This window comes from Phoenix dactylifera, chromosome 12, assembly GCF_051530095.1.
Source record: "Phoenix dactylifera cultivar Ajwa chromosome 12, Ajwa_hap1_PhDact_Kaust_v1.1, whole genome shotgun sequence".
Lineage (NCBI taxonomy): Eukaryota > Viridiplantae > Streptophyta > Magnoliopsida > Arecales > Arecaceae > Phoenix > Phoenix dactylifera.
In genome coordinates this window covers 28617433-28631412 of record NC_143201.1, presented here as the reverse complement: position 1 = coordinate 28631412, position 13980 = coordinate 28617433, and the positions used below count along the sequence as shown (strand labels likewise).

General features: G+C 40.3%; 1 protein-coding gene across 1 annotated transcript; it reads right to left on the bottom strand.

Annotated features, from left to right (window-relative positions):
- Positions 1–9584: 9584 nt before the first annotated feature.
- Positions 9585–12908, bottom strand: LOC103709567 (protein indeterminate-domain 7-like). The gene is made up of 3 exons (XM_088707988.2): positions 11854–12908; positions 11313–11709; positions 9585–10866 (listed from the first exon to the last, which is right to left on the bottom strand). The coding sequence occupies exons 1-3, from the start codon at positions 12017–12019 to the stop codon at positions 9900–9902; spliced, it is 1530 nt and encodes a 509-aa protein (XP_088564114.1). The 5' UTR covers positions 12020–12908; the 3' UTR covers positions 9585–9899.
- Positions 12909–13980: the final 1072 nt, after the last annotated feature.

Sequence of the window (13980 nt, the reverse complement as noted above, 5' to 3'; positions counted from 1 at the left end):
GACAGTCACTTATGCCATTTTTGAAGCTAATGTCACTATCTATTACTATGTGCAAGCTAATAATTAAGTCTAGCACTATTATTTATAGAGTTAAAAGCTTTTCAAAGTATGAGGCAACTTGTTAGGGAAATATAGAATGATGGATGAGTAGGCTTGGATGCTTTCAATAATGCTAGCATCTATTTCTCGAAAATAATGCTAGCATTTAACTCGTGTGGTGCATATGGAAGAAAGTGGAGTTTGGTGGAACCTTCTTTCACCGAGGACGGTAGCATCGTAACCACCATTATGCTATCAGGCACCATAACTCCGGATGCTACTTGTAGGGCTAGGGCATCCCTGTGATTTCACTTGCCCTGCTTCTCATAAGGGGCATGGATCCTCTACGGTGCGCAGGCCGCACCACAGAATGCGGTGCATCTATGGATGGCCGACATCAGGAGATTGATGACCATTAAATAAAGTTGCCCATAAATGTGTATATGGCATGCATTGTTTGATGGCCATCAATTTTCAGATGGTGGCTATCCAAGGATGCCGAGGGGGCATCCTTCTTCTCATAAGGGGCATGGATCCTCTGCGGTGCGCAGGCCGCACCACAGAATGCGGTGCATCCATGGATGGCCGACATCAGGCGATTGATGACCATTAAATAAAGTTGCCCATAAATGTGTATATGGCATGCATTGTTTGATGGCCGTCAATTTTCAGATGGTGGCTATCCAAGGATGCCGAGGGGGTCCCCGTTGTCTCATAACCTCTTCATAACCTCTCCCGAAAGGTTAAAACAATTGTCATGGATCATTGCTGTTTGCCTTCCACCTTTCTAATTCGAATTTGACGTCCCATCTACCAGCTTATTTATATCGATGCTACAATAATGTATTCAAATCAACTGGGACAACATTCCACATGCTCATATCATTGAGACGCTACGCAGGGGTTCTCCATGGACCATTACATCTACTATTCCTATAGTTGATGCAGGAAAGGAGAAGCTGTTTGCCTCCAGTGAACAGTTGTGCGAATTCAAATAAGAGCAGAGCCATACTGTAGATGCCCAGAGAAGTCACTTGTAAACGGGGCGCCGGGAGAGTTGGAACTTGGGACATAGCAAGCTCAGCGCCGATACCTGACCACTCAGCTCAAGGCCACTCTGTACTGCACTCGGTCCAAGACAGTTCTACCGTGTTCTTAGGTACTATTATTGGAAGATTAGCTTGGTGAACTTGGGCTGGTCTAAGTTTCAACTTAGCTGGCTAGGGTTATTTAGCCTTAAGCCATGATTAGCGTACTGTGTACATACAAAATAAGATGTGTTCATTTAACATTTTGATCAAATGTATTTAATTAGTGTTTTTCTTTTCTTGACCAAAATGGTCAGAAAGACGACCACAGGCTTCATTGGAGATAAAACAGGTATACAATGGAAATTTGAAGAAAATCAGAACAAACACATAGAGGTCTTTGTGTTGAGTAATGCTTATTTTGAAAAAAATGCCATGCATCCTCACATAGCTTGTGTAGTACTTAATGTGCCATGTGATAATTGCACGATCTTCCATCATTCAGATTTTTTCCAAAGATGCATCATCTAAGAATCAAATCTAAAAACTCTTCTCGTTAAGCAGCAGTACGCGACCCGCTTATTACAAACCAAGACAAAAAGATAAATGAAATGACCGGTTGTTTGCATGCACCCGCGCCAATGTTGCAATATCCTATGAAGTCCACTGTGAATTAACAACATATAATTCTAGATAGACAAATCTACTGTCAAATGGTCCATAACTTTTTCTTCTTTTAAGTATAATGAATATTGGATTATGTCTACTAGCTCAATGGAGGACCAATTTAACTATGGAGCAACACGCATGACTGCTTTTTTTTATAAAAAAAATTCTCCATATTTGTCTGTGCTTTTTTATGATTGGATTGGTTTATTATGAGGCCGATAAATTTGGTCCAACTAATAGTTCCTACGGTACGGAGGGCTGATCAAAAGTTTGATGTTTTGGATTTTTTTTTTTTGTTATTTGAAGAAGAATGATGCATGCCCTAGGGCCAAATAAGAGGAACCAATCCAGCTGGCTGGGGGAGGGTCGGATTTGCGCATGGGAATGCGGGTACAAGGGAAAGGGTGGTGGGTCGGGCGGGTTGAGCTTCTTGACTGCCATCCCGTACACATGCCTCGAGGCCATCTCCGCCATGCTCCCTCGTAACCCAGAGAAAAAGTATAAGGCTGCTCACGCGATGATGGGTGAATACGGAGAAAGCAGGAGAAACGGCACCACATGTCATGTTGATGGACCCAACTCATGAACTCAATCAGCTCGCCAGGCCAGCCCCTCTTGCCAAACCCCACCTCAGCCTTTGGTCACGCCTTCCTTCCAACTTTGGCTTCCTACTGGTTAGTATGGAAGAGAGAGAAACGGGGGGGGCGTCGTTACAGTGATTGGAAACCTACCATGATGAGTCCATATCAAAAACTTAATTTTAACTTCGCATGATATTGGATGTACCTTTGATTTTTCATCCATAGCATGTCACGGGAGGAGAAAAAAAGGGAGCACAAACACACGTGAATAGGAGCATAACTGGTGTATGGTGTTTTTTGGGAGGAGGTGAAACAGGGCGAGCGCAAAACCCAGGGAATCCAAGGCCTCGTTCTCCTCCGAGACGAGGAGATGCGCATTTTTCACGCCTAAACTGAAAAATATCTAGCTCATATTATTTTGGAGAGATTTTTATATATAGAGAGAAGCAGTTTGAGATCATATGAGATCCATTCTATGGACGACCATAAGAGGTATTTCCTTTGAATTGCTAGATATTTTATTTTCAGATGCTCGTGGATGTATTTATTCTACATTGATTTAATGATTGTGGTTTACCAAAAAAAGAAAATATCTAGCATTTCGGAAATTTCCATCTCTTTTTGCAGCCATCTGAAAAATTAAGAAACAACTATTGCTTTAAGTCCGTATGATGCTTAGTTTAATATTATAGTGTGCTTCTGGCTTTTTATGCTAATGTGCTCTCATGACCAACTGCATGATTTAGAATGTCTTGATTGTGGGACAACATCAAATTGGATGATTCGATATATATGAAGTGGAGTCCACTTGATGTCAATTACATATATATCTGGATTATTCCATCCGAGGGACCGCATGAATCTGGCATTTGCCCCACAGCAGTGACGGGCCGGGAAATGGAACACAGTATAGCTTAAAAACATAAATATGTATTTTCTAGTGTTTACTTGCCCGCATGGTATTCATTCGTATAAGCACACACACATATATATATTTATATATGTATGTATGTATATGTATATGTATGTATGTATGTATACAACAAACACACACTCACATAAGTGTAGGTGTGCACTACATGCATCGTTGGACAACACCAAAGGGTCAATAAAACGAAAAAAAAATAGGCCACACTCCGAATTCTATTAGCTTGCTTGTGTATCAGTGTTTTGGTGTTGATTTGGTGTAGATATATGGCCGCTAGTTCTTATTTAGAGAGTTTGTTCTCCAGGTCAAATGCACTCTATCTCCCATATACACGCATAGAAAATATCTTAGAGATGGCACCATCAAAGTATATATGAAAACTGCACCTCTTCCAACTGGAAATACATGCCAACCAGATGAGCTAAGATTGATTACAGGTCACACAACCTTCTTCCAAGAAAATTACCAATCTACTCTGTGAAAAGGCTGTGGTTGGACCACTAATCACACTTCAGATGAATAGGTCCACTTAGGAATTTTTTTTCTCGGCCCTTCTCTATCATTTATTTGCCCCATCCATGTTTGACTTGAGGTTGAATGGTCTGGGGACAAAATAATCAGCAATAATTGGCTACAAAATAACTGTATGGAATTTAAGAAGAAATTTACCTTTTGCAAAAAAAAAAAAAAAAAAAAAACAGTATGGGCAATATTTTAAGAAAAAGAATTTTAGGCTAGTCCACAACTAGAGCGGATCATAGGCTAGACTTGGGCATAGAAAATGTCAAATTTTAAATAGGCTCAACCTGAAACCCAACTAAAAATGAATGTAGTTTAGACCTGTGGCCCGATCCATGTTCAACTCTATCCACAGTCCGAACTGTATAGGCAAGCTCATTGAATTCAAGTCCAAACCTTAGAACTATAACAAGGCTAGTTTGTCACCTATTTGGCTTTTTAATTCTATTATGAGATCCAAACTTTGCAATGCCAACCATGTGCGAGGTCTTGCATTTCATTTCAAATTAGAATCTACAATACTTATTTCCTTACTTTCAGGAGAGATTAAAGAAGGGTGCCTCTTACCGTAGAAAATATATATAAGTAAAAAAGAAAAGAAACTAAACTGAATGACTATGTCCGTTTATAGTGCATCTCATGTCCAATACACATGCCAACCCTTAGGCCTTAGTATATATATACATATATTTGGGTGAATAACTCAATCAAAAAACAGTGGTCACATTTGCTGGTGAGTTGAAAGGGTGGACACAGTGGTTGAAATAATTCGGCTCTGAAAGCTAAAAATGCGTCTCTTGGGCGATACAGAGAGCAGTGGCAGCTGGGTTCCAGAGCTTCACGTGTCGCAACATTCTTGGCAGAAGAAAGGAGGCAAAGAAAAGATCGTTGGTGTGCTTCCGTACGCTTGCTGGGGTTAATTTTCCTTTATTCCCATTGCCTCGTGTCTCGAGGGCCAGACTGCCGAGCCTTTTGTTTTCAGTCCCAGCCTTTTGCCCACCCGTGCCCTCACAGTCCCAACCAAATGCCCTCCCTGTCAAACCTAATTGGATCGGCTGGACCACCTAAAATACGCAACAGCCTAATTCGGCTTACACTTGCCTGACTCAGTTTTGGTTTGCACCTGTCCAAGTTTAGGTCAATCCTAAGTTTGTGATGCTTGTTGAGGTGCAGAACTCTAAGACCTTGTGTTAAGTGTAAGTTCCTTTGACAACAATTCATCTTTAACGACGACTGCAGAGTCACAGACATGTCCATGTTTCGAAACCTGGAGGAATCTGATATCCTTGAGTGTCCAACACATTGCAATATGGTCATAACACATGCACTTTTTAAATTATTAATTACTTCTCCTCGAAGGCTTTGGCTCGTTTATGCGTACTACTTTCCAACCCTTGTATACTTAATTTGCGCCACTTGCTCCTTATTTTTCTGCCCTGATTTTATACTGTTTGGCTTTTCATAAGATGACATCACAAAATTCTCTTCTATATAGCATGGCTTCAAGATGTCGCACCACAACGATCTTGTATCATCGACATATGTTCGCACATCTAACCTACATCTCCCCTCAATAACAAAGAAATCTCTATGGCTAATTAATTAGGAAATGGAACTTGGAGAGTTATCTTGAAACACTGATCAATCAATGCCTCCGTTACCTTTAATCACAATAAAGCAAATTTGTCATGGTAGGAAATATTTTTTTTTTTTTGGATCACAAGTCATGTATAACTTCTGACTTCCGGCAGGCAATCTATAAATTAAAAGGTATATTGTAACCAAACCGAGACATGTGAATGCATCGTACACATTTTTTATGACTATGAAAATGTGCAACATATGAATACATCATATTTATTGATTTGTCAAATTGCAATCAACTTATTAAACTGACATGCATAATTTCACCCTCTAATTTGTTCATTTCCTTCGTTTAATATTAGTACATATCGTCTAGCATGACCTAAAAGTGGAGACCAAATGTCGTGGTGCTTTATAGATCTCACACTATAGAGATGCCCCACATGAGGTGAAAGATATAGAGTGCGCTAAGAGCAATGCACATAAAGATGCTGCTTTCCAATGGTTCTTATCTTGACATGTAAAATTCATTTTTACACTACATATGTTCTTTTAGGGAGAAAAGAAGTCGTCAGATAGACAATTGTGCATTGTTAGGACAAGTACCAAGCATGTACAAATGCATGCATGAGAACAATGCATGGACCTCTTTCTTGTTGAATATCTTTTTTAATTCACATATATACTGACATTCTTCTCTTTCTTTCCTTTTTTTTTTTTAAAAAAAAAATATACTTCTCTATGAGTAAATTATCACAAAAGATACAACTTTATGACAAAATGAGAATGTGCCTAGTTTTAATTAAGAGTTCAAGTAGCATGTGTCAAAGGATAAATAATATTAACTTTTTTGGTAAGCATACTCAAAATTTAACTTTATCACATTAATTATGCAACGAGAATCACTTTGTTAATATATTAGCTTTCTAGCACATATAAGGTTCAAGATAGTGTGTCAAAGTATTCCAGATACAAATAATATAGGCTATGACCAAGCTGACACTGTTGTTAAATCAATTTATGCTACCGTCAACTAGCCTTTAAGCTAGTTTGACTTATATTAGAGTAAAAGTTCGAAACATTTTATGCTAAGACAAATTTAAAGATATACCTTTCTTATTTGATCGGGGAGAAGAAAAGTTTTCCATAACCTTCTCGACTATAATATCTTAGAATAGGATAGCAGAAAACAGGAAAACTATTAAAGTAGGATCGTACATTTTATTTATTTTTATTAATTAAATAATAGAATGATTACAATCTCTCTATTTATAATTCTACGGTCCAAGACTTAAAATCGCGCTCAAATTTCCTATCTAATTAAAAGTGACTGCAACTTTTCTATAATCGTTTTAATTAGTAGAGGAGTAATCATGAAAAGCCAAAATCTCTTGCACGAGATCTCGACTCCTATATTAGGTTTATCTCCAGCTGCGCGTCATCCAATTCTTCTGAGACTAAGTTATGCTCGATCAGAATTTTTATAAAAAAAAAAACTTTCACTTTTTTAGGTCCATTTTAAGGCCCAAACATCACGTTATATCCCGGCGTTGTATGCACATAATCTTTTAGGGGATCGATGCACCCTCATAGCACTCGTTGAGAGCTTGATCATTTTGGTATTTGGAATGCCAAAAATAGACACTAGATGGGAAAGTTCTGGTCCATGGAAGTTGGGGTTGGTGAGATTGGGTGCTGGTTGTAATGATTCATGCTCTAGAACCCAAACCAAAGTGATCTACAGCGAGGTTAATGATTCTCTTGGATCATTTTCTGTCCTCCCATGTAAATAATTAAGCTGAAGCTTATGATATACCCCTATTTCATAATCCCATCATTGTTGAGTGATTTCTTCTTCTCTTGATTTTTATCAGATTATAAAGCGAATGGCAGCAAGAATAGAAATATCGGTCCAGAATCAGGGGAGGGAGGCCTCCGCTTGAATGTTTTGTTTACTTTAAGATAATAAAACTAACAGGCAGCTTTATTTTGACTAACAAAAGAAGTTGAGAATGGTCAACCATAGGTAATCTAGGTCTCCTCTAGCTGTCGAACTTTTTTTTTCTTTATAAAAAAAAAGACAATCTAATTATCAAACTTACAAATCAGAAATCTATATTTCTAGTTAACTAGGCTGCCTACGTTGACCAGAAGGTGATCTCAAACCTAACACGTCCCTATTGCAGGAAGCCTACATGTACGTATAAAATACAGTCCATGGCCTGTGCTACTGTAAAAATTCATAGGTTCAATCTTACTATTAGCGAGCGTTTCTTTTGCAAACCATCCTCTTATGTCAACGGCTACTTGGACCTCCACAGCCTACACCTCAATGCCTTCTCTCTCTCTTTTTGGCTCTCCTTTCAGATACCCCACGGTTAAGAGACAAAAGTAGAGTCCGAGAGGAGTGTGTGTGGGGAGAGAGAGAGAGAGAGAGAGGAGACGGGATGAGGGCGTGCAGTCCTGCGCTAAACCTCGTGATTGCTGCTGCCTCGGCATCAACTACGCCACCACCGCGACCCACGCACAGGCGTGTCAAAAGCTAAAAATGGGCAAGAACAGTGCCTGAGAGTGTGAAAGATTCTCCCATCTCTTACCCCATACTTGAAAGGCTTTTGTGCTCTTCTCCTCTCTCACCTCCCCCTCTCTTTCCATCTACATATGTCTGCATGTGTGTCTGCTTACTGTCTCGACCGATAAAGCGCTCTTGTCTTTATCACCGGGCCGTTGACAATATAAAAACAAAGGCAGCACAGAAGGATCAAGTCCCACAAGCTCAGAGGCTTGCTAATTAATTTCTCTTGCACCCTTCACTACCATATAAAACAAGTAATTTGTGACCAACTTACTCCTCTCCCTCTCTCTCTCTCTCTCTCTCTCAACTCTCTGGATGACATTTGTTTATCACATCTAACGCACTAGTTTCTTACATGAAGTGGGTCAGTTCTCATGCTAGCGCATGAAGCGAGTGTAGGTTTGCCCGTACTTTGAGGGTCTCCTTCCCAGATTTGACCACCTCACAGAGCAGCATGGAAGGGGCATAGCTGCATTTCCTTGGCTTCCAGCTTTCTTTCTTGGTGCACGTACGTGGCAAGCTAAGGCTGTCTTATATAGCTTAAAAAAACGATAGAAGTCATCTATGATTAATGTGAATACAATTGATGTTGCCAACGAGCAGCGACACCAGCAAAATCCCAAACGTAGTTCCACTTATCCTGAAACTATCTACTTTTCGGAAAGCACAACTTTAGGTAGCCTAAGCAAGCCTCAGTTGCTGCAGTTCAAAGGAAAGACTGGCCAGATTCTTATAACCTAACTACATTCCTTTTTTTCCTGAAAAATTAGCAACGAACTCTAACTACATTCTGAAAAAGATAATTAACAACTCCATGCGGTTCAAATTGTACGTAAGAGCTACCTAAAAATTTATAAATAAAGTTATGATGTTTTTCTCTTCTAAATATTTGATTTTTTATGCTGGATTAGGAGTTGGTTCTTACCTGCCGATCTGACAACATACTGAACTGCCAAGCATGTGATTGAACCATGTCTAGAGATATATGGATACTGGCGCAGCTCATCATTCTTTACACATGCTCAGTATGTCACAAGACTTGGACGACATGACCTACATGGAGAAAGAAGGGCATCCAACAATCACCTCTCTAATCATTGACTTCTTTTCATCCTGAAAACACTTTTTTCCATGATCATCATCAAAAGCATATCCTGGTGATCCAATTAAATGCCCTCTCTTCAGGTTACATTGCAGGCCTTTCAATTTCTTTGCTTTTCTCAAATGATAGGAGACAAAACTTAAAGAACAAGAAACGAGCACAATAAGTAATTAAATACAAGAAAAATGTAACTTTGATAGTACAATAATTGACCCATTCTTTTTCCTCACAAAAAAAAAGACCTACTCCATATATATCTACAATTTCAGTTTTTTTATTTATTTGATGATATGCAACCTTAAGGAGATTTGAAACTCTCATAAAACTAATGGGACACCGTACCACGATACAGTTTTTGTGGGTGTGGTGTGGTTCCCGTCTTTTAACCTTTTCAACAGCAAAATTAAAAAAATTGAAGAGCGTAATCTATGGATACCCACCATAAAAGAAGCAAAAAAAAAGAAGATGTTACCCTACTGACTATAATTTTTATCGACAACTAATTCTAAGAGCAAACAGTAAGGTCTAATATTTCCGGACAACATTATAGTCAACTCTATTTCAGTTCGAATTAAAACTTTGATTATTCTATACTGATTACAAGGAGGATCTACCTTCAATGTAGGAGCACATGAGAAGGATTATTACAAGAACAAATATAAGAACATTCATCCAACAATAAATCTGGAATGCCATATCAACCTCAACTTATAAGTGAATCCTAGAGGAGAAATAGAGATGTGGGACAAGCTTTAAATTCCTCCCTTGGCAGAAAGAGAAAAGATAAGAACTAGGTAAAGAATAGTTACTATGGGGTCTTTTCCTCGAGATTCTGAAAATTGGAGCCCATCCATGATCAGTTTCCGTGGAGTAGCTAACCATGCCATGGTTTCTTATTTTGTTGAGACTGCTCGTAGGAGGAGGAACTCATGCAAGGGTCGAACCCAGCCATATTGAGGATATCCCTGTGGGAAAAGGCTCTCAGACCCAAAAAGTCTCTAGTCAACCCATCATTTCCGCCACCAGCGCCAGCACTTCTTCCTTCCTCATTCCTTCCATGCCTTCTTGCAATGCTTTCCATTGTAGTGTTCTCCTCCCTCTTGGCTCCCAGCATTACCCCAAAGGGCTCCTCAAAAGGCCCACCAAAGCCAGCAGGTGAGGGGAGGGAATTCATCATCATGTCTTGGAGAAGGGGAGGTGCCGACCCATGCCCGAAACCACCACCACCGCCTCCAGCCATCTCTTGGTGGGAGGTTAAGCCAAGACCAAAGCCAGTACCAGTAGTATTGGCAACAGTAGCGTTGGTAGTGTGAGTTACCATCTGACCATGATGTGGAGGTCTGCTCATGGTTGCACCCATCTGGGCTGCCTTTTGTAGCAATGCTGTGGCTGACATGTGAGAAGAGGCGGCAGTCGAGGGCCCTTGGTAATGAGGGGGAAAAGGTGGAGGAGGGGGAGCTGGGTTTTCATGCGAGTACTGCTGTTCTAGTCTTGTGGAGTGGATAGAGGAAGGGAGGTCAAATTGGTTCAGAGAAGCGGGGCCCTGGCTAGCCAACCATGGTGGGATATCTGCTCTCATGCCGAGGTGTTGTTCTCTTTTCAGCGAGAATTCTTGTAGCCCATGACTGCCTATGATGTTAGTGTTGGCTGCTGTGGTTCTCATCAGGTGAGTGAACTGGGCTTGGAGGGCATTGTGTGGAAGTGGAGAGGGGGCATGGGATGATGCGGGCTGAGAGAATAGCAGCGGGTGGTTGTCAGCCAGAGGGTTTGCTGTCATGACCCTTGCACTCTCTTCTGCCAATGCATCACAGAAGGCTCTGTGGGTGATAAAGCTATCCCTCCTGCAATCAAGAGAAATAACCAACGAGAAAAAACAAAGAACAGGCATCACAAAGGGCAGCCATCATTTAAAAAAGCTCACGCAACTCCAAAGAGAAACCAAGGTGTGGAAAGAAGGAGTGAAATGAAAAACAGATCGAAGTGAAAAAATATTATGCCTTCTGTCTCTGGGTTGCTGAATCCATGGGGACATTTTGCTGAAATCTTTCCATTTTCGTGCTATCCTCATGACCAAAACCCAAGAGAAGTGGCAATGACTACCACAGGTAGCCTGCTAGCTGGCACTTTTGGACCTAACTTTAATGCTTGATGGGTTTAATGCAGTGATTCTTCCAATGAAGTTTAATTTCAAGTACTCCTTTTCCAGTGCCACCTTTTTGTTTCATATCTAGAGAATTACTATTGTCAAATGTAACTAGTTGGGTAATTAGTTTAGTTCTTTTGCTACCTTGAGAAGAGGGTACCACAGTCGCATCTGTATTCCCTTGTGCCACAGATCTTGGCGTGGGCCTTCCAATCAGATTGAACAGCATACTTCTTGGAGCACTTGTCACACTTCCACTTCTTCTCCCCGTGTTTCCTGCTGAAGTGTTTCTTGATCCCAGTAAGGTCCCCAAGAGCCCTAGAGGGATCATGGTGCACACATGTCACCTCTGGGCAGATGTACACCTTCTTCTTCACCTCCTTGCTGCTTCTCTGCTTCAGCTTCCATGGAAGGTTATGACCCCTCCTGTGGAGCTGCAGGTTCTGATCCCTCTGAAACCCTTTGTTGCAGATCTCACACACAAACCTGTTGGTAGCCATCAGGGTCTTGGGGGACAGTGCTATCACCTCAGCATCTGGGTCTGATATCCAACTCCCAGAAAAGAAAAAAAAAAAAAAACCAAGAAAATGAAAAAGTCCAGCATAGATTTAATGATTGGATTAAAACAAAAACATGACAGATAACATTAATTTGAGATAATGGAATTATAGGCTAACTGTAAGACCTGGGTTTCCTGGGAGGTTCCTCTTCTTCTTCACTGGAGCTGGGTTTGGGGAGGCAAAGGAGGACTGCTGGTTGGAAGAGACACTGGCTTCCCCAGAGGCTGAAGTTAGATTGGACATGTTCTCCTCCACCAGCTGGTGCTGCTGAATTATGAGCCCTTTCATCATCTGTCTACTGTTGAGTGGAGAATCCTTAAATAATTAGGAAAGGGAAAGATATATAGGCTAGGGTTGATGAATAGCTCAAGTACTCTAAGGCAGATCTATTTGTTTCCCCTCATCTGATAAAAGGAAACCCTGTGGATTCCAAAGTTGCAAAAAGGAGCATCATCATTTACCGATCTGACATGCATCCCTGAGGGATATCCCATGTTCCACATAAAATACACATATAATTTATCAAGGTAAAGAAGGGAGAACTCTAGGATGATGATATTATTTCCATCAGATTTTTAAAAGGAGATCTTCAAACCACAATTCCAGCAAACAAATATCAAAACAAAGAGGGGGAAGAAGAAGACTTTAAGACGCTAGCAAACGGAACTGCACCAAAACATTCCATCAGCTCTGAAAATAGAGGAAAAGAAATGAAGACCTCATTCCATGACGCAAAAACTCCATATGCTTTTCCACCTTAAGCGAAGACCACATGAAACTTGCACCAAAGTGCGAGCAAATGAACAAATCAAACAAAACCAATTTTACCCGAAGACCAGAACCCTGAGATTACAACCAGAAGACCGGCTAGGAGGACATAATTACTGCTACCCAAAAATTCCAAATAAGATGAACAAAAGAGAGCAAACCAAAAGAAAAGATAGTAGAGAAAGGAAAGGAATTGAGAAGAATTTTACCCCAGAGAGAGAGAGAGAGAGAGAGAGAGGTCTATGCTGATGAGGGAGGAAAGCAAATATGCAGCCCTCCACCCATTCAATGCTCACATCCTACACCCTACTCTGACGTCGCACTTTCTGTCTTTTCCTTTGTTCCCTACGCATATCTAGAAATTCCTTCACCTCCCCCTCTCTATAATATAATCTCTGGTACACTGTACAACACTTGTTCTCTTTCCTACCATCATAAATATCTTATATCAGCTGTTACTATTGCCGGGCACAGTACCATTGGGAGAATAATACTGCAAGTCACTCGTACAGTGTTACTGGCGGGCTTGCACGTGCCATCATGCAGTGTTGACACACAGAATTAGGTGATGCAGAGGTCACCACAAAATCCATTCTCTGTGGTGGACTAGCTTCCTTTGCGGCTTGGGTTGTTGGTTTTGGCATCTGCGTACATGTACGAGCTTTTAGGCGGCTATTAGATTAATGAAAAGAGCTTTTGTCTTAAAAGGAGAAAAGTGGGATAAAAGGCAGGAGAATGATGGGATCTTCATATACTTCTCATTAGGAATGGATTGGGAGTCGTGGTAAAAGCAAGGCCCCAGTTTTTTACGTTTACACTAAGAATGATTGGGTCATTGATTGAACTCACAACTGGCATGCTCATGTCATCTCTTTTTTTTATTATTAAATTAAATCAATTTATTGTTTTCTAAGTAATACAAGAAAAGAAATCTCGAGAGCTCTTTGGACCAGTTTTATAATGCCTTGGAGTGGTGAGTAGTTTGAGTTTTTATAGCACAGACCCACCTCCCTCGTTGGGTACTGTATGAAATAAAAGAAATTTTGTATTTTCTCATTTTTTTTTAATATTGAAAATAGAGAACTTATTGCATTTGTGGCATTTTTAAATTTGAAAACAATAAAGAGCATTTTTTTTCTACACGGCCGAGCACCTCGATGACACTCTGCAGACTTCTGTTCCTATTTTATTTTTGATATTTTCTTTTCATTTTAATAAAAGATAACATTTTTTTTTATTAAGTTGTCTCATAATTATTTCTATTGAATTGAAGGAGTAATGTCTAAGAAAGGAAGAAGTTAATGCGTACATGCATCCGTTGAGCTTGTATTGTTTTTATAGGCCAAGAAAATGGCCCCTATTTGGGCTTAACGTGGCAGGTTGTTGAGCCGTCAACATGAGGACCCTCTTGACTTGTAGCTGTGGGTTGTTGTTCCCTAGTTTTACCTTGGAAGACTGCAGATGTGGAAGTCCACGCTCAATCT